Source organism: Oncorhynchus keta, chromosome 26, assembly GCF_023373465.1.
Source record: "Oncorhynchus keta strain PuntledgeMale-10-30-2019 chromosome 26, Oket_V2, whole genome shotgun sequence".
In the NCBI taxonomy this organism is placed as follows: domain Eukaryota; kingdom Metazoa; phylum Chordata; class Actinopteri; order Salmoniformes; family Salmonidae; genus Oncorhynchus; species Oncorhynchus keta.
Genome location: NC_068446.1, coordinates 28889766 through 28913017, shown reverse-complemented (window position 1 = coordinate 28913017; position 23252 = coordinate 28889766). Strand labels below are relative to the sequence as shown.

The 23252-nt window shown below is 43.8% G+C and overlaps 1 protein-coding gene across 6 annotated transcripts in view; it reads right to left on the bottom strand.

Moving 5' to 3' along the window:
- Window positions 1-23252, bottom strand: part of LOC118371594 (transducin-like enhancer protein 4) — an 86027-nt gene that overhangs the window by 23225 nt on the left and 39550 nt on the right. For 4 of the 6 annotated variants that reach the window (XM_052480506.1, XM_052480507.1, XM_052480504.1 and 1 more), the window contains exons 5-10: window positions 12627-12689; window positions 9132-9206; window positions 8333-8510; window positions 7775-7791; window positions 4423-4560; window positions 3022-3075 (exon numbers count right to left, since the gene is read on the bottom strand). In XM_052480506.1, the coding sequence (XP_052336466.1) occupies window positions 3022-3075; window positions 4423-4560; window positions 7775-7791; window positions 8333-8510; window positions 9132-9206; window positions 12627-12689 (525 nt within the window). Of the gene's footprint in view, window positions 1-3021; window positions 3076-4422; window positions 4561-7774; window positions 7792-8332; window positions 8511-9131; window positions 9207-12626; window positions 12690-13411; window positions 13472-23252 lie in introns of those variants that run through there. The other 2 variants (XM_052480509.1, XM_052480505.1) reach the window with 2 other exon arrangements.

Here is a 23252-nt window from a genome sequence, read left to right as displayed (position 1 = left end):
ATTTAATCAATTTTAGAATAAGGCTGTAATGTAACAAAATGTGGAAAAAATGAAGAGGTCTGAATACTTTCCAAATGCACTGTACATGCAAAGCATTGAATATTTACATTAATGTACTTTGAAAGGAATTTTGTAACTTTGTCCCAGAAGCATTTAACTGCAGTGCCTACCTGATTTAGGGGACAGAGTGAACAGTGAGTTGGGAGTTGGGGCCAATTTCTTCGTGAAATATTTCCTTGGTGTTAAATACATTCTGTGAACAAACTTAAAGTTTATAAATTGATGGTTCAGATTACTGGATGCCATGGTCACGTTTCCATATTCTGTTCCAATAAAGGGTTGTTCAGATTCACTTAGATCTAACCCATACTTTTTTAATGGCTTGCCCAGAATATGAGCTTTCCAAAAGTTGTTTATAGACATCAGTCCTTTTTGGAGCCCAGATAATTTATTTATATTTCACATAATTGGATGGTTTGGTATTTGGGTTTCCCAAGGGACTCCATAGGACAGCATTGCTGACCTAAGTTGTAAATATAGAAAAAACAAGTTTCCAGTTAATGTTTATGTATATTTCAATCTTGGAATGTTTTCAAACCATTTACTATCCATGATATCAACAAGGGTACGGATTAACACATTTGAACCATTGGATGGATGCAAAAGGCCGCCCTCATATTGCAAGGTATTATTGTGAAATATTGGAGTATGGGCATGCCATTTTGATATCAAGTAACATTGTTTTAAAATGTCGCGCAAAATAGAGATTGTGTGAGCAATAGTAGGACCAAAGCGTAGTTTACATTGTTTAAACAGACGGTTTTTGATGGGGATTTTTGTTTTATGTTATTTGATTTCCGCAGAGCCACGTAAATTGTAGGAGAAGGGTTAAGAGGTATATCAGTGAAGAACACCTCTTCCAAGGCAATAGGAGACACCATTGTTCTCTATATACTCAGTCAGGGAACGTAAGAATAATGTCTAAACTCATTTAGGATGGGGCAAAATGCTAGTGCCTGGAAATACAATTTCAACTTTGGTACAGATAGTCCTCCTACTTCTTTCCCTCTTAATTTAATCTGGGATCACTTACATTGCTTTATTCATTTTTTTAAATCCCACTATGGATTTTATCCCAAAAGCCAGAAGAATTGAATTACAAAAATCCAGCCATGGCCATTTTTCATTTTGCCAATACATATTCTGCTGGTTAAAGCAACATGGATGTTAGTCCATCTACTGAGGTTGGATTTAATTGATTTGAACATTCTGTTTAAGTTTCTAGCAATGGTTTTATATAAGGAAGAAAATCTATTACACCCAAATATTTCAAATGGGAAATGATTGGGATTCCAAAAGCAGAGATGGAGTCCTCCGTCTGGGTCTTGAGAGGAAGTAAGGCAGATTTGGGTCGATTAATTTAATAACTTGAGATGAAGCTGAATTTATCGATGATCTTCAATGCATTTGGGAGTGATTGAGATATAATGTCTAGATATAGTAAAATATTGTCCACGTATAATGAAATTGGTAAACAAATAACAAAGGAGAAATCAGATCACCTTGTCTATTGCTTATTGTGATTCTTATTGTGATTGCCTATAATATCTACGGCTGAGGAATTGGCATATTTAGTGTTTTAAGCATATTAATGAAATTGGAGGCCAATTCCCATTTGTTAGAAGACAGACCAGAGATATGACCATTCTAGTTTATCAAAAAGCTTTTTCTGCAACAGGAGATAAAACAGCCCAAGGTTCTGATGAAGCATTTAAGATATGTAATAGTCGACGGAGGTTATCTGAGAATAAACGTTTTTTAACAAACCCACTTTGGGTAAGGAAGTCTCAAGACGGTTTGATATCTGTGTTTATCAAGATAGGGAGTGATAGTGAGAACACTGGGTAGCATCCTTACCTTAAAAAAAATGTAAAAGCTAAAATAGTGGTGTATTCACATCTCCCAAATTAACCTTTGTGAACGGCTGTGTTAATCATTTCAAGCAATAGTGGACCAAATTGATTCCCACATTTTAAATAGACCTTAAGGGGGAATCCCATACAGGCGATTTTCCTTTATTCATTCTACCCAATGTCCTTTTGAGTTCATTGAGAGAGATTTGGGTCCCAGCGAGGCGGCTTCCTCTATTGAGAGAAGAGGAGTTCTTAATTATTTTAGAAAGGCTGACATTGTGTAGATTTACAATCAGAGGTGTACAATTCTTTATAGAAGCGGGATAATCTTTGATTAATTTGGGTTCTGATAGTAATTCAATAGTTGCTATATCAGCTAATTGATAATTCCTGCATAGCTTGTTGGTAAATGACGGTGAAGATTACAATGGAAGTAATGGTTGAGTCGAACTCGATGGATAGCAAATTCTGCTCTCGGTCTTATCAATCAATTAAGTTCTGTCTTGACTTTGGAAAGAGCTGCAACTCCCATACGGACTCGGGAGAGGCGAAGGTTGAAAGCCGTTTGTCCTCACAATCCATCCAAGCAGCACTGCTTCTTGACACAATGCCCGCTTAACCCGAAAGCCAGTCACACCAATGTGTCAGAGGAAACACCGTACACCTGGTGACCATGTCAGCGTGCATGCCCCTGACCTGCCACAGGAGTCGCTAGAGCACAATGGGACAAGGACATCCCTGCTGGCCAAACCCTCCCCTATCCCAGACGACGCTGGGCCAATTGTGCGCCGGCCCATGGGTCTCCCGGTCGTGGCCGGCTGTGACAGAGCCTGGACTCGAACCAGGATCTCGAACCAGGATCTCTAGTGGCACAGCTAGCACTACGATGCAGTGCCTTAGACCACTGCGCCACTCGGGAGGCCTGATGTACTTGTATCTTAAACATTTGAATCGTTTTCCTTTAGCAGTTACATGGGGTCAGATGTTGCATGTGGTAGGTGCTGATCTAAGGCCAGTTTAGCCTTTTCCCTCTAACGGGTTTGGTTAGAATTGGGAGAGGGTAAGCTCATCCAAGATCTGTGTCTACGTGTGACTTGGTTATTCTTACTTCATTAGAGACATCAACCACCAGGTTATCCTCACTCTTGTCCCCATCACTGTCCTAAGAGACACAGAGGAGAGAATGTCAGGTGCACACTCTCTCACACGTAAACAACATTGCCCACCCTTCACACCTTCCTTCTGTCAGCCGTACACACAGACTAACACACACACTACACACATACACAGATATGCCCACCCCTCCCTCCCTTTCTCTGTCGGTTTGGCCATATTACTACTTTATTCCTCTCTCTCCCTTCCTATCTTCTTCTCCCCCTCTCTCTCTGGGAATAGTGGTGACAGCGATGGCACTTAATCACCATGGCAACAGTACATTGATGTGATCGTGGCCTGATATTCCTTTTGACATCACAGTGGAGTGGCATCACCCCCTAATTATATTGAGCCAGATCAGGGCCATGTTGGAGAGACTATTCCTAAACATAGACAGACCAGAGCTAGGACAAAAAAACATATTGGACGAAGACAGACTAGAGCTGGGAGAAAAACATCCTGGATGTAGACAGACCAGAGCTAGGAGAAAAACATCCTGGACGTAGACAGACTGGAGCTAGGAGAAAAACATCCTGGATGTAGACAGACCAGAGCTAGGAGAAAAACATCCTGGACATAGACAGACCGGAGCTAGAAGAAAAACATCCTGGACATAGACAGACCGGAGCTAGGAGAAAAACATCCTGGACGTAGACAGACTGGAGCTAGGAGAAAAACATCCTGGATGTAGACAGACTGGAGCTAGGAGAAAAACATCCTGGATGTAGACAGACTGGAGCTAGGAGAAAAACATCCTGGATGTAGACAGACCGGAGCTAGGAGAAAAACATCCTGGACATAGACAGACCGGAGCTAGGAGAAAAACATCCTGGATGTAGACAGACTGGAGCTAGGAGAAAAACATCCTGGATGTAGACAGACTGGAGCTAGGAGAAAAACATCCTGGACATAGACAGACCGGAGCTAGGAGAACAACATCCTGGATGTAGACAGACCAGAGCTAGGAGAAAAACATCCTGGATGTAGACAGACTGGAGCTAGGAGAAAAACAACCATTACATCATGTAGTACAGAGAGGCGGATGATCAACAGAGCTCCCTGTCCAGCCTGTTTTAAAAACACAACATCTCCCTTCACGAGAGGCTACACTGATGTGATATTTAAGCCAGTTCTCATAGAGGAGTTATGTCAATCAGAATACTCACTCCACAGAGAGAGATATCATGTTCACTAGGGTAATCTATTTTGGCCATTGCATGTCTTACCCTTCCAAGCTAAACACATATTTGACTAGCAGAATGACTGTGACCTCTGGTTGACCTGTGATGTCAGAGAGTTGGGGCTGATCCAGCGTTAATACTGCAGTGCAGGTTTAATTGAATGGCATACGTACGTAGTGAGGTGGGAGGGGCTCCTTGTCATCACAGCGCCTCCTCTTAGCGTCGCCCCCTCCCTGGGAGGAGGAGTACCCCCCCGACGGGCCCTGGCGCTCCTCCACTTGCTGGCTGTCTGTCGACGACACAGACTTACTCTGCACACACACACACATATCAAATAAAAAAGAGCTGACCCACAACAGGTAAGTCATACAGAAAATGCAATCAAACAACACATTAAAAGTGTATTAACTTTCTCCCTGACACGGAAAAGCTCATATGACTCTCAAATATGACTCTGATCATTTTACAAGAAGCCAATTTTCTGGCTATTTATACTAGAAAGAGCATGGTGTGATCACCATAACAGAGGAATAAAACATCAAAGTGGAGTATTATTTCTGGGGTCTATGTGGGCTAACTCTATTCTCTTTCATCGGTTGACTCCTATGGAACGTTCTGTTCTTTTGAACTGTAGAGGACACAGACAGGAAGCTGGTTGGATGGACGAGACCAGAACACAAAGAACCACAGTATTCTCAACAAACTCCCAGTCTTCTCCTCCATCTGTCCCTCCCTCTCTTCTCTCCCGCTCTTTCCCTTGCTTTTTCTTTCTTCCCCTTGCTTTCTCTTTCTTCCCCTTGCTTTCTCTTTCTTCCCCTTGCTTTCTCTTTCTTCCCCTTGCTTTCTTTTTCTTCCCCTTGCTTTCTCTTTCTTCCCCTTGCTTTCTCTTTCTTCCCCTTGCTTTCTCTTTCTTCCCCTTGCTTTCTCTTTCTTCCCCTTGCTTTCTTCCCCTTGCTTTCTCTTTCTTCCCCTTGCTTTCTCTTTTTCCCCTTCTTTCTCTTTATTCCCCTTGCTTTCTTTCTCTTTATTCCCCTTGCTTTCTTCTTTCCCTTGCTTTCTCTTTATTCCCTTGCTTTCTCTTTATTCCCTTTGCTTTCTTTATTCCCCTTGCTTTCTCTTTCTTCCCCTTGCTTTCTCTTTATTCCCCTTGCTTTCTCTTTATTCCCTTGCTTTCTCTTTCTTCCCTTGCTTTCTCTTTTTCCCCTCTTTCTTTATTCCCCTTGCTTTCTCTTTCTTCCCCTTGCTTTCTCTTTCTTTCCCTTGCTTTCTCTTTCTTTCCCTTGCTTTCTCTTTCTTCCCCTTGCTTTCTCTTTCTTTCCCTTGCTTTCTCTTTCTTTCCCTTGCTTTCTCTTTCTTCCCCTTGCTTTCTCTTTCTTTCCCTTGCTTTCTCTTTCTTTCCCTTGCTTTCTCTTTCTTCCCCTTGCTTTCTCTTTCTTCCCCTTGCTTTCTCTTTCTTTCCCTTGCTTTCTCTTTCTTCCCTTGCTTTCTCTTTCTTTCCCTTGCTTTCTCTTTCTTTCCCTTGCTTTCTTTCCCTTGCTTTCTCTTTCTTCCCTTGCTTTCTCTTTATTCCCCTTGCTTTCTCTTTATTCCCCTTGCTTTCTCTTTATTCCCCTTGCTTTCTCTTTATTCCCCTTGCTTTCTCTTTTCTTCTTTTATCTTTCCCTTGCTTTCTCTTTCTTCCCCTTGCTTTCTCTTTCTTCCCTTGCTTTCTCTTTCTTCCCCTTGCTTTCTCTTTCTTTCTTCCCTTGCTTTGCTTTCTTCTTTCTTCCCTTGCTTTCTCTTTCTTCCCCTTGCTTTCTCTTTCTTCCCTTTATTCCCTTGCTTTCTTTCTTTTCTTTCTCTTTCTTCCCCTTGCTTTCTCTTTCTTCCCCTTGCTTTCTCTTTCTTCCCCTTGCTTTCTCTTTCTTCCCCTTGCTTTCTCTTTCTTCCCCTTGCTTTCTCTTTCTTCCCCTTGCTTTCTCTTTCTTCCCCTTGCTTTCTCTTTCTTCCCCTTGCTTTCTCTTTCTTCCCCTTGCTTTCTCTTTCTTCCCCTTGCTTTCTCTTTCTTCCCCTTGCTTTCTCTTTCTTCCCCTTGCTTTCTCTTTCTTCCCTTGCTTTCTCTTTCTTCCCCTTGCTTTCTCTTTCTTCCCCTTGCTTTCTCTTTCTTCCCCTTGCTTTCTCTTTCTTCCCCTTGCTTTCTCTTTCTTCCCCTTGCTTTCTCTTTTTTTCCCTTGCTTTCTCTTTCTTCCCCTTGCTTTCTCTTTCTTTCCCTTGCTTTCTCTTTCTTTCCCTTGCTTTCTCTTTCTTTCCTTTGCTTTCTCTTTCTTTCCCTTGCTTTTTCTTTCATCCTCTCCATTTAAAAAAAATAATCACATAAGCACAACTTAACAAATAGCAATTGATATGCATCTCTCCTTCCTCCCTCCTTTGCGCCATCCATATTTTGGAGGACGTTATCACAAACACGACTTCTTTAAAATCAGTACATTAGTATAAGGGCGTTAATTCTCTAGAGTAAGACGTTGGGGGAACATGGAAACCAGCTGCACCAATGTGTCGGGAGGAAACACCGTACACCTGGCGACCGTGTCAGCGTGCATTGTGCCCGGCCTGCCACAGGAGTCGGTAGAGCACGATGGGACAAGAACATCCCTGCTGGCCAAACCCTCCCCTAACTCGGAAGATGCTGGGACAATTGTGCGCCGCCCCATGGGTCTCCCGGTCACGGCCGGCTGTGACAGAGCCTGGACTCAAACCAGGATCTCTAGTGGCACAGCTAGCACTGCGACCAAACTTTAACTTCCTGACTGATGCCTTGAGATGTTACTATAATATATCCACATACTTTTCCTGCCTCATGATGCCATCTATTTTCTGAAGTCACTCTGGTAATTTATATTCTAAATAAAAATATTTGAATAAAAATGATATATTCATATATATAGTTTTCATTTTTTATATATATCTTTATTTATATCTGTGTCCATATATAAGCATCTTATCAACAATGGCATTATTTTCAATTAACATTACAACTCACCCAACTACTGTCTTTTTTTCATAACTGCCACCAGTTGGTGCCAAAACATCGACAGCAAAGACATATTAACATATTTATTTCACTAAGTGTGTATAAAATATTCATGCTGAAACCCTCATATTAAACACTAATGGTATTCACTAAGTTGATGGTTCACATATAGGATCATTTTTAACAGCTTTGTCATTAGTTATTTAATTATTTCATATAGGCCAGAGAGAGGGCCTGTGATAATTTGAAGCACTCAAAATGTCCGCTATATGTCTTGTGATACTTTACATAAAATACTTGAAAGATACCAAACCCTCTCTTTGCAACCCTACCATTGGGCCTGAGTTAAGGAACAACAGAACTGTTCTACTGTTGTACTAGCTATGTTAACCTAGGTGCTGGTCCTATTAATGGAAACTCTCCAACAAAACAGACCCTTTTAGAGGTCCTCTTTAAAGAGGGTCTCACAGTCACACACACGCACACGAACGGACACACACGTTGGGGTTACTTACCCTGCTGGGCGCAGCCTCTGTGAAGGGAACAGAAAGAGGGAAGGAGCAGTAGAGGGGGTGAGGGGTAGAGGGGGAAGGGGTAGAGGGGGGATTGACGTCAGCATAGATAATAATAACAACAGCCCTACAGCATGCCAAGGTCAACCTGAAAAAGGCCTGTCCCAGTGCAATAAAAACACAAGCTTTGTATTGTACATGTTTCCAATCTGCAGTGCTGCCCTCTCCGTCTCGGTCTCCACTCCTCAGAGACACAATGCTTTCTGTCTTCCCGTTCATTCATTCAGCACTCATCTGTCTGCTCAGTCTCTCTCTCATTCTCTTTCTGCACCAGGGTCCTACAAGTTTAACATCTAGTCACCCTCCATCAATACAGCCTCGCAGGCAACATAATGCCATTTGTTAGTTGTTCAATGAGCGCTGTTCCTCAAAATATTCCGCCACCCTTTGAGTTCAACAAAAGTTCAGCCAAGTGGTTATTTTGTATCAAAAGCTGACACATTTCAGTACAACAGTTCTTCACCAATGTCCTTCACGTGGAGGTCAGTCAGTGAGTAGTACCTCTTAGGTGCTCAGGGTCCAGGTGGTTACGTTCATCCTTGGAGGCCAGGTGGGCTGAGACCCCCATGGCTCCAGTAAGGGCAAGCAGACCTGAACCTCCCCCCAGAGAGAGGCCTGATGGGTGGGGAGTCAGGGGAATACCTGGGGTGTGGTGAGACAGGTGCTGGAGCTGCTGCTGCTGTACACCAGGGAGACAGGGCAGGGGGAGAAGAGAGAGAGAGAGAGAGAGAGAGAGAGAGAGAGAGAGAGAGAGAGAGAGAGAGAGAGAGAGAGAGAGAGAGAGAGAGAGAGAGAGAGAGAGAGAGCGCAACAGGAGAGAGAGAGAGAGAGAGAGAGAGCGCAACAGGGAGAGAGAGAAAGAGAAAGAGTGGGGCAGAAGGAGAGAACAAAACAGAGGGGGGAAAAAGAGATGCGATGGAGGGAGAGGAGAGGAGGGGGGGTACAGACAGATAAAGAGAGGCTATTTTCCTTGGGTCTTATTATTTTAGTGTGTGTGTGTGTGTGTGTGTGTGTGTGTGTGTGTGTGTGTGTGTGTGTGTGTGTGTGTGTGTGTGTGTGTGTGTGTGTGTGTGTGTGTGTGTGTGTGTGTGTGTGTGTGTGTGTGTGTGTGTGTGTTACAGTGAGAGCTTGTCGGAGCTCTGATCACATTACACTCTACTTACACCCCGGCACTTTAAACACAGCAGAGAGAGAGGTGTGCATGCCCCTGTAGACTGTGACTTTGTGTGTGTGTGTGTTGATGTTGATAGTGTCGCCGTTGGGGGTGTGAGGGTTGTCATGGTGACCAGAGGTGACTCACCCCAATGATGGCGTTGAGTTCGGCCATAGTGACTTGTTTGGCCCTCTCCACTGCCTGGACCACCTGCTGTTGATGCTACACACACACACACACACACACACACACACACACACACACACACACACACACACACACACACACACACAGGTTATTTATCCCGCTGTGTGCTTCTCATAACACATAGACATACACTATATACAGTGCCTTGAAAAGTATTCATCCCCTTGGCGTTTTTCCTATTTTTTTGCATTACAACCTGTAATCGAAATATATTTTTATTTTGATTTCATGTAATGGACATACACAAAATAGTCCAAATTGGTGAAGTGAAAAAAATTACTTGTTTCAAAATATTCAATAAAAAAAACTAAAAAAACAGTAAAGTGGTGCGTGCATACTGTATGTATTCACCCCTTTGCTATGAAGCCCCTAAATAAGATCTGGTGCAACCTTCAAAGTCACATAATTAGCTAAATAAAGTCCACTTGTTTGGAATTTAAATGCCCCAGAGTCTGCAACACCACTAAGCAAGGTGCACCATCAAGCAAGTGGCACAATGAATACCAAGGAGCTCTCCAAACAGGTCAGGGAAAAGTGGGGGAGAGATACAGATCAGGGTTGGGTTATAACAAAAATATCAGGAACTTTGAACATCCCAAGGAGCACCATTAAATACGTTATTAAAATATGTAAAGAATATGGCACCACAACAAACCTGCCAAGAGAGGATCTCCCACCAAAACTCACAGACCAGGCAAGGAGGGAATTAATCAGAGAGGCAACAAAGAGACCAAAGATAACCCAGAAGGAGCTGCGAAGCTCTCCACAGTGGAGATTGGAGTATCTGTCCATAGGACCACTTTAAGCCATACACTCCACAGAGCTGGGCTTTACCTAAGAGTGGCCAGAAAAAAAGCCATTGCTTAAAGAAAGAAATAAGCAAACATGTTTGATGTTCACCAAAAGGCATGTGGGAGACTCCCCAAACATATGGAAGAAGGTACTCTGGTTAGATGAGACTAAAATGGAGCTGTTTGGCCATCAAGGAAAACGCTATGTCTGGCACAAATCCAACACCTCTCATCACCCCGAGAACACCATCCCCACAGTGAAGCATGGTGGTGGCAGCATCATGCTGTGGGGATGTTTTTCCATCAGCAGGGACTGGGAAACTGGTCAGAATTTAAGGAATGATGGATAGCGCTAAATACAGAGACATTCTTGAGGAAAACCTGTTGTTTCAGTCTTCCAGAGATTTGGGACTGGGATGGAGTTCACCTTCCAGCAGGACAATGACCCTAAGAATACTGCTAAAGCAACACTTGAGTGGTTTAAGGGGAAACATTTAAATGTCTTGGAATGGCCTAGTCAAAGCACAGACCTCAACCCAATTGAGAATCTGTGGTATGACTTAAAGATTGCTGTACACCAGTGGAACCCATCCAACTTGAAGAAGCTTGAGCAGTCTTGCCTTGAAGAATGGGCAAAAATCCCAGTGGCTAGATGTGTCCAAGCTTATAGAGACATACCCCAAGAGACTTGCAGCTGTAATTGCTGCAAGAGGTTGCTCTACAAAGTATTGACTTTGGGGGAGTGAATACTTATGCACGCTCAAGTTCAGTTTTATTTGTCTTACTTCTTGTTTGTTTCACAATAAAACATCATTTGTATCTTCAAAGTGGTAGGCATGTTGTGTAAATCCAGGTTGTAGAGGCAACAAAATAGGAAAAATGCGAAGGTGGGTTAATACTTTCGCAAGCCACTGTATAAACAATAGCATGTGGACACCCCTTCAAATTAGTGGATTTGGATATTTCAACAACACCCGTGGCTGACAGGTGTATAAAATAGAACACTCAGCCATTTAATCTCCATAGACAAACATTGGTGGTAGTAGAATGGCCTTATTGAAGAGCTCCGTGACTTAAAACGTGGCACCATCATAGGATGCCACCTTTCCAACAAGTCAGTTTGTCAAATTTATGCCCTACTAGAGCTGCCCCGGTCAACTGTAAGTGCGGTTATTGTAAAGTGGAAACTTCTAGGAGCAACAACGGCTCAGCCGCAAAGTGGTAGGCCTCACAAGCTCACAGAACGGGACCGCTGAGTGCTGAACCGCCTAGCGCATAAAAATTGTCTCTCCTGAAGCAACGTCAGCACAAGAACTGTTAGTCGGGAGCTTCATGAAATGGGTTTCCATGGCCGAGCAGCCGCACACAAACCCAAGATCACCATGCACAATGCCAAGCGTCGGCTGGAGTGGTGTAAAGCTCACCGCCATTGGACTCTGGAGCAGTGGAAATGCGTTCTCTGGAGTGATGAATCACCCTTCACCATCTGGCAGTCCAACGAACAAATCTGGGTTTGGCAATTGCCAGGAGAACGCTACCTGCCCAAATGCATAGTGCCAACTGTAAAGTTTGGTGGAGGAGGAATAATGATCTGGGGCTGTTTTTCATGTTTTGGCTAGGCCCCTTAGTTCCAGTGAGGGGAAATCTTAATGGTACAGCGTACAATGACATTCTAGACGATTCTGTGCTTCCAACTTTGTGGCAACAGTTTGGGGAAGGCCCTCTCCTGTTTCAGCATGACAATGCCCCTGTGCCCAAAGCGAGATCCATACAGAAATGGTTTGTCGAGATTGGTGTGGAAGGACTTGACTGGCCCGCACAGAGCCCTGACCTCAACCCCATCGACCACCTTTGGGCTGAATTGGAACACCGCCAGTGAGCCAGGCCTAAACGCCCAACATCAGTGCCTGACCTCACTAATGCTCTTGTGGCTGAATGGAAGCAAGTCCCTGCAGTAATGTTCCAACATCTAGTGGAAAGCCTTCCCAGAGGAGTGGAGGCTGTTATAGCAGCAAAGGGGGAACCAACTCAATATTAATACCCATGATTTTGGAATGAGATGTTCGACGAGGAGGTGTCCACATACTTATATTGTACCTGACATATGTTTTGTAATCTCATTCACAAACACACCGTTTGTCACATACTGTTCACATAATACAAATATCACAACAAACACTCGCTGAAGAAAACATACTGAGCTACCAGACACCCACATGGAAAAAAGTCACATACCCACACAAACGTATGCAGCAGGACTACACACTCAAACGACCCAAACCTACACCTATTTACTCATTCAAATGTACACACACACACACACTGTGTAAACACACACGCAAGTGAGCATACACACATAGAGGCAGTATTGATCAATGTAAAACAGTCGCCAGCTCTGTGACCTTCCCTTCAGTGGACTCACACTTGTCACCGGACACACACACAAAAACAAACAATGTATTATAAAGCCAGTGCAGCCAGGTGTGTGTGTGTGTGTGTGTGTGTGTGTGTGTGTGTGTGTGTGTGTGTGTGTGTGTGTGTGTGTGTGTGTGTGTGTGTGTGTGTGTGTGTGTGTGTGTGTGTGTGTGTGTGTGTGTGTGTGTGTGTGTGTGTGTGTGTGTGTGTGTGTGTCAGTGATACTTACCTCCTGAGATAGGAAGGGGATGATCTGAGCACAGATGGCACTGAGACGCTTCACAATCTCCGCCTGCAACACACACACACTTCAGTCTCATCTTATGTTTCACACAAGATAATATAGCACAACATTATTCATGCCCCTTGGGCCATCAGGGTCATTTTCTTCAGGGAAGCAGCAGGAGCAACAAACACATACATCAATGAAAGTACAGACACTTTGTCCATACCATCTCATAGAATTTATCAAAGTTAGATAATTTCATTGAGGCAAATCCGGTTAGTAAAGGTGACGGAGGTAGTTCGGTGACAACTGAGCTCCTCAAGCTCATACCTTGGCTTTAGATCAGCGGACTAACAGTCATGTGGCATGCAGGTGACCTGGTTTCAAACCCAGCCTACCACAAGTGAATGAGAGAGAGCAATAATAGAGAAAGAGTATGAGACCGGAAGAGAGAAAGTGGAAGAGAGAAGCTTTGAAAGGACAGCTATGTTATTAGACTCCAGTTTCTCATGCAGGTCTCTCCCTCTCCTCACTGCATTCAATGCCATTCTTTCATCCATTTTCTCTAGCTCGCCGAGGCCCATTGAAAATTCTCTCTCAAGACGTGAGGAGTCGAGGACATTGAATTGTTGTCTATTCTACATACACACACACATACACACGCATGCACGCACACACACACACAGAAAAGCACTAATGTGGCAACACACACAACATATGGTACAAAGGAAAATGTACAAATGAGCATGCACACACACGTCTACGCACACACACACTACATGCCTCACCTATTTCTGCCCTGAGACTCATTATGTTCTCTTCTTCACTCAGGCGTTCTCACCCTCTTTAACAGCCTTCCCACTGAGCCATTATTACCCTATTCATCCTTTTCCTTCCTTCATCTCTCTCTATCCTCCCTCCCCTGCCTGCATCCCTGCCTGCCTCCCTCCCTCCGTGATAGTTGTCTATTTGTGTGTCCTCCATCCCTCCAATCTAACACATGTTTCTGACACACAAAGGGAGACAAACGAGATTAGAGGACACAGGAAGTCCTGACACCCCCTCTACACTGACTGACAGGAGCTTATTTATACACACACACTGCCAGCCTGTCCCATCTCAATACAGGCCAAATTATACAACACAGCTCTCTGATAGATACATGGCTCTGTTCAAAGGGTAGAGAAGACCTAGCTAATTATATAGTGTGTGTGTGTGTGTGTAGACTGGCTTGTGTGTGTGTGTGTAGACCGGCTTGTGTGTGTGTGTGTGTGTGTGTGTGTGTGTGTGTGTGTGTGTGTGTGTGTGTGTGTGTGTGTGTGTGTGTGTGTGTGTGTGTGTGTGTGTGTGTGTGTGTGCGTGCGTGTGTGTGTGTGCGTGGTGAAAGGGAGAGAGAGGACGTGAAATAGTCAGAAGAGAGAAAGGGAACAGGGACTCTCCTATTGGCCTTGAGACAGAGGGGGTTTATTTTCACTGGACTGTGTCTACAATAAACTGTATTGATGCTGTGCAACAGTAATACATGTAGCTAGACACAGACAGAGATGCATACAAAGCTCTCCCTCGTTCTCCATTTGTCAAATCTGACCATAACTCTATCCTCCTGATTCCTGCTTACACGCAAAAACTCAAACAGGAAGTACCCGTGATGCACTCAATATGGAAGTGGTATGAAGCGGATGCTAAACTACAGTACTGTTTCGCTAGCACAGACTGGAATATGTTCTGGAACTCATCCGATGGCATTAAGGAGTTCAGTCACCAGCTTCATTAATAAGTGCATTGACTGTGTCATGCATCATGTGACCGTACGTACATATCCCAACCAGAAACCATGCGTTACAGGCTACAGGCTAAAGGCTAAAGGCTAGAGCTGTTACTTTCAAAGAGCTGGACACTAACACGGGTGGTAATAAGAAATCCTGCCAAGCTCTCTGTCGAACCATCGAACAGGCAAACTGTCAATACAGGATGTTAATGCGCTACACTTGCATTAACATCTGCTAACCATGTGTATGTGACAAATAAAATTTTATTTAAGATCGAATCCTACTACATCGGCTCTGACACTCGTCAGATGTGGCAGGGCTCGCAAACTATCACGGACTACAGAGGGAAACCCAGCCGCGAGCTGCCCAGTGACGCAAGCCTACCAGAAGAGCTAAATGCCTTCAATGCCCGCTTCGAGGCAAGCAACACTGAACCATGCGTGAGAGCACCAGCTGTTCCGGACGACTGTGTGATCACTCTCTCCGTGGCCAATGTGAGTAAGACCTTTAAACAGGTTAACATTCACAAGGACGCAGGGTGAGACTGATTACCAGGGCACGTACTCAGAGTATGCGCTGACCAGAAGCCAAGTGCCTTCACTGACATTTTCAACCTCTCCCTGACCCAGTCTGTAATACCTACATGTTTCAAGCAGACCACCATAGTCCCTGTGCCCAAGAACGCCAAGGTAACCTGGCAGTGTGGTGCCAGGAAAACAACCTCTCCCTCAACGTCAGCAAGACAAAGAAGCTGACCGTGGACTCCATAGTGGAAAAAGTACCCAATTTTCATACTTGAGTAAAAGTACTTTCATTGAAAATTACTCAAGTAAATGTCACCCAGTAAAATACTACTTGAGTAGAAATCTAAAAGTATTTGGTTTTAAATATACACAACATGACAAAAGGTATGTGGACACCTGCTCGTCGAACATCTCATTCCAAGATCATGGGCATTAATATGAGAGTTCCCCCTCTGTTGCTATAACAGCCCCCACTCTTCTGGGAAGGCTTCTACCCCCAAGCCATACGGCTGCTAAATAGTTAGTTAAATAGTTAACCAATATCTACCCGGAATATCTGCATTGACCCTTTTGCACAAACTTATTTTTTTTACTAATCACATACGCTGCTGCTACTGTTTACTATATGTTACTTAATTCTTAGTTATATGTACAAACTGTATCTACCTCAATTACCTTGTAGCCCTACACATCGACTCAGTACTGGTGCCCCTTGTACATAGCCAAGTTATCATTACTCATTGTGTATTTATTAAGACTTTTATTAATACTTGTTTTACTTTTCTATTATTTCTCTATTTTCTTTCTATCTACATTGTTGGAAAGGGCCTGTATGTAAGCATTTCACTGTTAATCCACACCTGTTGTTTACAAACATGTGAAGAATAAAATGTTATTTTATTTTATTTAGACAGAGAAACTAATAATTTAGTTGTTGACGAGCCAACAACACAACCATGACTGCAACTGATCCTGGATCTGTCAGACAAAAGTCTTGGCAGCCTGCTACCAACAGAGATCAGCACGGCTTCCTCTCCTTCATCCCTTTCACTCTCCCTCTCTTTCTCCAGCATAGGCCAGTTGTCAGCAATAACATGGACTTTCTCTGCCAAAAGAGTGCATAACATGCTGACCACACCGCTCGTATTACGCCTTACATACATGTTGTTATTCAATCATTTCATCCAAACTATGTATTAACAAGCATCTTATTTTGTTTCTTCGCTCCTCGTCGACAATAAAGGGTCCAGGCCAATTGGCAAGGGTGTTATTGTAGCCCCAGAATTAGCTGGTATATGGGTCTAGCTCAAGGATAGCTCAAGGCTAGCTGGTGCTTGCTTCTGGACAGAGGCGTTAGCTAACAGCAGCCACTCTTTTGCAGCTAGCTAGCTGCGATGATCCGGTGTAACGATCCAGAGCGGCAGGAATCCAGTGATGTGGTAGAGAGAGGCAGTCCGATATGCACTGGGTTGACATCGCACTGTGCTGACTGGCAGGTATTGTCCGAGCTAAGGCTGGCTGGTGACCGAGAAAAAGGCGAAGACAGCTAGCTGTGACGAACAAAGACTAGTAGCTAGTTAGCTGGCGAGCTCCTGATGGAAGTTCCAGTTATAAGGAATAAAAATAGCAGATCCGTACCACATTGGGTGAGGCGGGTTGCAGGAAAGTATGTTTAATTCGTAGATAGAAAGTGAGATTAATATATATACGAAAAAGACCAGCTATTTACACGGGATAAGACCAAGACAAACACACATGTTGTAACGGCATTCTTCCTCCTCTTCTGAGGAGGAGTAGCGAGAAGGATCGGAGGGTAAGTGTGGTCAATGCACAGCGTGGTAAGTGTCCATAATGTGTTTATTTAAAGACATAAACAGAACACTACAAAACAATAAACGTGAAACGAACGAAACCGAAATAGTACCGCGTGGCAACAAACACTCACACGGAAAACAAACACCCACAACTCAAAAGTGAAACCCAGGCTACCTAAGTATGATTCTCAATCAGAGACAACTAACGACACCTGCCTCTGATTGAGAACCATACTAGGCTGAACTCAAAACCCCAACATAGAAAAACACACATAGACTGCCCACCCCAACTCACGCCCTGACCATACTAAATAAAGACAAAACAAAGGAATTATTTCAGAACGTCAGAACGTCAGAACGTGACAGTACCCCCCCAAAGGTGCGGGCTCCGGCCGCAAAACCTGAACCTATAGGGGTCTGGGTGGGCGTCTGTCCGCGGTGGCGGCTCTGGCACGGGACGTGGACCCCACTTCACCACAGTTTTTCTCCACCTCATTGTCCTCCTCCGTGGCCTCTTAAACACGGCGACCCTCGCCGCCGACCTCGGACTGGGGACCCTAGAAATGGGTCCCGAATGGCCGGTGAGGCTCCCGCCTGATTGACAGATGAACTGAGATCCACACTCTTAGTTTAGTCCAGTTGGTGGTGGTAATGCACCTTAAAGTTGGTTGCCAACCACCATATAAAGTCCACAGAAGAAGAAGCCTGAAGGAGGAGAGATTACTAGAAACTGACAAAATATCACACGACTTTGTGTGACTCAAATTCTACAAAGATCTCGGAAAAAAGTACCTTGTGCGTTTCAGATAAAATAACAACCCAATGTTTATATTCCAGGAGAAATTAGCTAGCAAATTGCAAGCTAGCTGAATGTCCATGAATGTTTAAAGTGTTTCGACCTGTCCCTAAATTAACATAGTTGGTTCAGAGTTCATTTTGATATTTCAAACTGCCTGTCCTGATCGCGTCTGGTGTAGATGGACAAAATCAACATGCGCGTGACGGCGGACGCACACGCCCAGTCAAGTCAGCATGTAAGGGAGTTTTGGCAGGACTGTGAATAGAGGGATGGATGAATGGGTGGATGGCTACAAAGGAAGAAGAGAGAGCTGGTCAATAAACACCTGAGGATAAATAATCTGCCACCAGAACACTGCTGTCTCTTTGTCTGGCAGAGGGGGGGTTAGATGAGGAGGAGAGAAATGTGGAGGGGAGGAAAGATAATGTCAGTCTATGTTAAGCTGCATTTTAAACAGAGCAGCAAATCACCCTAAATTCTTACAAAATGAGGGAGGAAGAGAAGATGGATGGATGAAAGGGAGGACAAGGACCCAGTCCTCTGGAGGCTGTGGAGCACACCAGTCAATCACTGCCTGAGGGAGACACAAACGCGAACGCATGCACACACACACACACACGCACGCAGGTACGCATGCGCGCACACATATACACTCAGCATGCTCGCCAATCATCAGATATGTTTCAGAGTCACAATTAACACAGTGAGCTGAAACACAAGAGTCATTACTGAGACTCTGAAACTAACGCAAGTGGATCCTCAGTATGACATAGACAAGCTGCAGTAAGCTTTTCTGGAGTATTTACTTTATAACACAATGCAAATGCTTTGCTAATAAAGCTTTGTGAAATGTAATGTGATTTAAGTGGGGGGGTGCTCATTTGGGCAATGCCAGCTGAGTCTTTCCCTGAGCCACAGTGTGGCTGTGCTGGTCAGAGGTGGGTGAGAGTGTGTGTGGGTGTGTTCTTGTGTTTGTGGCTTGTGCATGTCTGTGAGTATTTCATGTTATGTGTTTGTGCATGCCTTCCTGACTGCAATGCATCTCAGTGCATCTCAGTGCATCTCAGTGCATCTCAGTGCATCTCAGTGTATGCTTGCGTGCCTACATGTGTGTTTAGCAGGAGTCCCCCCAGCCCCCTCAACCCTGTAGCACCAGAGAGAGAGAGAGAGAAATCATATCAACTGGGTGAAATACAAGTGTGCCATCACAGCAGAAAGATTTGTGACCTGTTGCCACAAGAAAATGGCAACCAGTGAAGAACAAACACCATTGTAAATACAACCCATATTTATATTTAGTAATCGTCCCTTTTGTACTTTAACTATTTGCACATTGTTACAACACTGTATTTAGACATAATGACATTTGAAATGTCTTTATTATTTTGGAACTTCTGTGAGTGTAATGTTTTCTGTTAATAATTAAAAGTGAAATAAACAATAAAAATGATCTACTTCACTTGCTTGGCAATGGTAACATATGTTTCCATGACAATAAAGCCCTTGAATTGAATTGAGATCCCGGTCAGCCAGCCTAAGTCTAGCCTTATCTCCCTCCCCCTGCTGCCAAACACCATGCCCAGACAGGACATGGGTCTGCGCCATCGTGAGCAAATTGATTTTGTCCCGACACAAAACGTGATCCCGACACACAGGTTGAAATATCAAATCAAACTCTGAACCAATTATTTTCATTTGGGGACAGGTTGAAAATAAATTAAACATTTATGGCAATTTAGCTAGCTAGCTTGCAGTTGCTAGCTAATTTGTCCTATTTAGCTAGCTTGCTGTTGCTAGCTAATTTGTCCTGTGATATAAATGTTGAGTTGTTATTTTACCTGAAATGCACAAGGTCCTCTACTCCGACAATTAATCCACACATTAAACGGTCAACCAAAATGTTTTATTTTTCTTCTTTGGACTTTATATAGCGATTTGCATCTACTTTCATAATAAGGTGTATTACCACCACCGACCGACCACACGCAGTTCATCTTTCAATCACCTGTGGATATAACCAATGAGATGGCATGTGGGTATCTGCTTCTATATACCATGGGAGGCAGGACTTGTGACGCTGACCACACATTCAGGGTCACAAATAGAACTGACTTCTGTTTTAGCGCTTGGCACCGCAGACGCTCGTTGGCGCGCGTGAGCAGTGTGGGTGCAATGATTGAATAACATGTATGTTTACATTTATTTTGCAACGCGCGAGCGGTGTAGTCAGCATGTAATGGAACTGCTCTCCTCTCTCTGCAAACACTTTAAGACAAATGTTAGTGACCAATGATGCACTAACGAGCCACTGGTTGCGGTCACAGCCACAGATCAATAAAATAACTGATCTCTTTCTCCCTCACCTATTCTTTCTCTCACTCTTTCTCTCTGTGCACTTAGACTCTGTCTATCTTTCTCTTTCTTCTGTGCAGTTGGTCTCTTTCTCTCCTCATCCTGTTCACAACCCCCCCCCTCCTCCTCTCTCTCTCCCTCCCACTTTCCCTCCCCTCTGGGCAGCCCCTCTTCCTGGCGCTGAGCCAGCAGCCCCCCTTCCATCCTCTCTGATTGATGGACCCTCTATTCGGGAAGAGGAGGAAGAGAAACACACAGAGGGAAAGAGGAAAGGAGAGCAGTAAAGCAAACATACACAAGCATGCGCACATACACAAACAACAAAACACAAATAGTGCAGAACAGAGGACACACACATACACGACCTACAGTACCAGTCAAAAGTTTGGACACACCTATTCATTCAAGGATGTTTCTTTATTTTTTTACTATTTTCTACATTGTAGAATAATAGTGAAGACATCAAAACTATGAAATAACACATATGGAATCATGTAGTAACCAGAAAAGTGTTGAACAATCATAAAATATTTTATATGAGATTTTTTAAAGTAGCCGCCCTTTGCCTTGATGACAGCTTTGCACACTCTTGGCATTCTGTCAGCCAGCTTCATGAGGTAGTCACCTGGAATGCATTTCAATTAACAGGTGTTCCTTGTTAAAATATAATTTGTGGGATTTCTTTCCTTCTTAATGCATTTGAGCCAATCAGTTGTGTTGTGACAAGGTAGGGGGATATACAGAAGATAGTCCTATTTGGTAAAAGACCAAGTCCGTATTATGGCAATAATAACTAAAATACTGTAAGAAAATAGAAATGACAGTCCATCATTACTTTAATACATGAAGGTCAGTCAATCAGGAACATTTCAAGAACTTTCAAAGTTTCTTCAAGTGCAGTCGCAAAAACCATCAAGCGCTATGATGAAACTGGCTCTCATGAAGACTGCCACAGGAAAGGAAGAACCAGAGTTACCTCTGCTGCAGAGGATAAGTTCATTAGAGTTAACTGCACCTCAGATTGCTGCCCAAATAAATGCTTCACAGAGTTCAAGTAACAGACATCTCAACATCAACTGTTCAGAGGAGACTGCGTGAATCAGGTCTTCATCGTCAAATTGCTGCAAAGAAATCACTACTAAAGGACACCAATAATTACAAGAGACTTACTTGGGCCAAGAAACACAAGCAAAGGACATTAGACCGGTGGAAATCTGTCCTTTGGTCTGATCAGTCCAAATTTGAGATCTTTGGTTTCCAACTGCCGTGTCTTTGTGAGAAGCAGAGTAGGTGAACGGATGATCTCTGCATGTGTGGTTCCCACCTTGAAGCATGGAGGAGGAGGTGTGATGGTGTGGGGGAGGCTTTGCTGGTGACACTGTCAGGGATTTATTTAGAATTCAAGGCACACTTAAGCAGCATGGCTACCACAGCATTCTGCAGCAATACGCCATCCCATCTGGTTTGTGTTTAGTGAGACTATAATTTGTTTTTCAACAGGACAATGACCCAACACACCTCCAGGGTGTGTAAGGGCTATTTGACCAAGAAGGAGAGTCATGGTGTTGCATCATTTGACCTGGCCTCCACAATCACCTGACCTGGTTTGGGATGAGTTGGAACGCAGAGTGAAGAAAAAGCAGCCAAGAAGTGCTCAGCATATGCAGGAACTCCTTGAAGACTGTTGGAAAAGCATTCCTCATGAAGCTGGTTGAGAGAATGCCAAGAGTTTGCAAAGCTGTCATCAAGGCAAAGGGTGGCTACTTTGAAGAATCTGAAATATTTAATATATTTTTATTTGTTCAACACTTTTTTGGTTACGACATAATTCCATTTGTGTTATTTCATAGTTTTGATGTCTTCACTATTATTCTACAATGCAGGAAAACCCTTGAATGAGTAGGTGTGTCCAAACTGTTGATTGGTGCTATATGTAAGCAGACTCACAGAGTGAGAACCAACAAACAGTTATACTTGTGGGGACCAAAACATTTATTTCCATTCAAAATCCTATTTTCCCTAACCCTAAAACTAAACCTAACCCTAATTGTAACCCTAAACCTAAAATAGCTAAATGTCTCCACTTTGTTTTAATATCCTTATGGGTACATCTGGTCCCCACAAGGATAATTAAACCAACACACACACACACACACACACACACACACACACACACACACACACACACACACACACACACACACACACACACACACACACACACACACACACACACACACACACACACACACACACACACACACACACACACACACACACACACACACACACACACACACACACACACACACACACACACAGGCTCTTAAGCAGACAGAGAGGCCTTTATAGGGCATCTGTAAAAATACAGTCCTGCTGACAAATTTCTGCCTGGGTCCCAGAGTTTTTAACAATATCTCTCCTAGGCTCCCCAGCAATATACAGTAATGTGCTTACCCATTACTCTGACATTCATATTCACACACTGCCAACTTACCAGCTTGGCCTGACAGACTGCTTCAGCTTTAAACTCCTGTCCACCACAAAGCAATTATACAGTACACCGCTAGCCCCGTACACTGGCCACACACACACACACACACACACACACACACACACACACACACACACACACACACACACACACACACACACACACACACACACACACACACACACACACACACACACACACACACACACACACACATATACACATATAGAAAAGATACATACACACAATGTGGAAGCACACACACATATACACTGTGGTAGTACACACACAACAAAGGAGTGTACCATACCGTACAAACGCAGTAAGATACTGGCACACACAAGCAGGCAAACACAGACATTTGTTTATGCTTTCAGTCTCACACGCATATGTAAACAGGCTTGCATGTGCACACTCCTGTAGACACACACACACACAGATGCATTCACACACGTACACATACACACAGATGCATTCACACACGTACACATACACACAGATGCATTCACACACGTACACATACACACAGATGGGCTCACACACAAACACCCAGCAGGGCGTGTGCAGCTACTCAGATGCCTTTTGATTGAGTGACAAACCCATTATGCTAAAAGCCTAGCTCCCTGGGAATCTCCCTCCCTCCCTAAATGAGGTCTGTTACACACACACCTCTGGATTCAGGTCATAACGCCAGCCAAGCACAACCAGAGGAGGATGTGAATTAATATGAACTACATATAAACATGCACTGGGCTGTCTGAGCACATAGCTAGCGGTAATTAGGCATGAGCGAACAAACACACATTCATATTATGCAGATGCTAGAGCACACACACTCACACACTTTTTATAAAACCCTCTCACTTTCTCGGTCTCT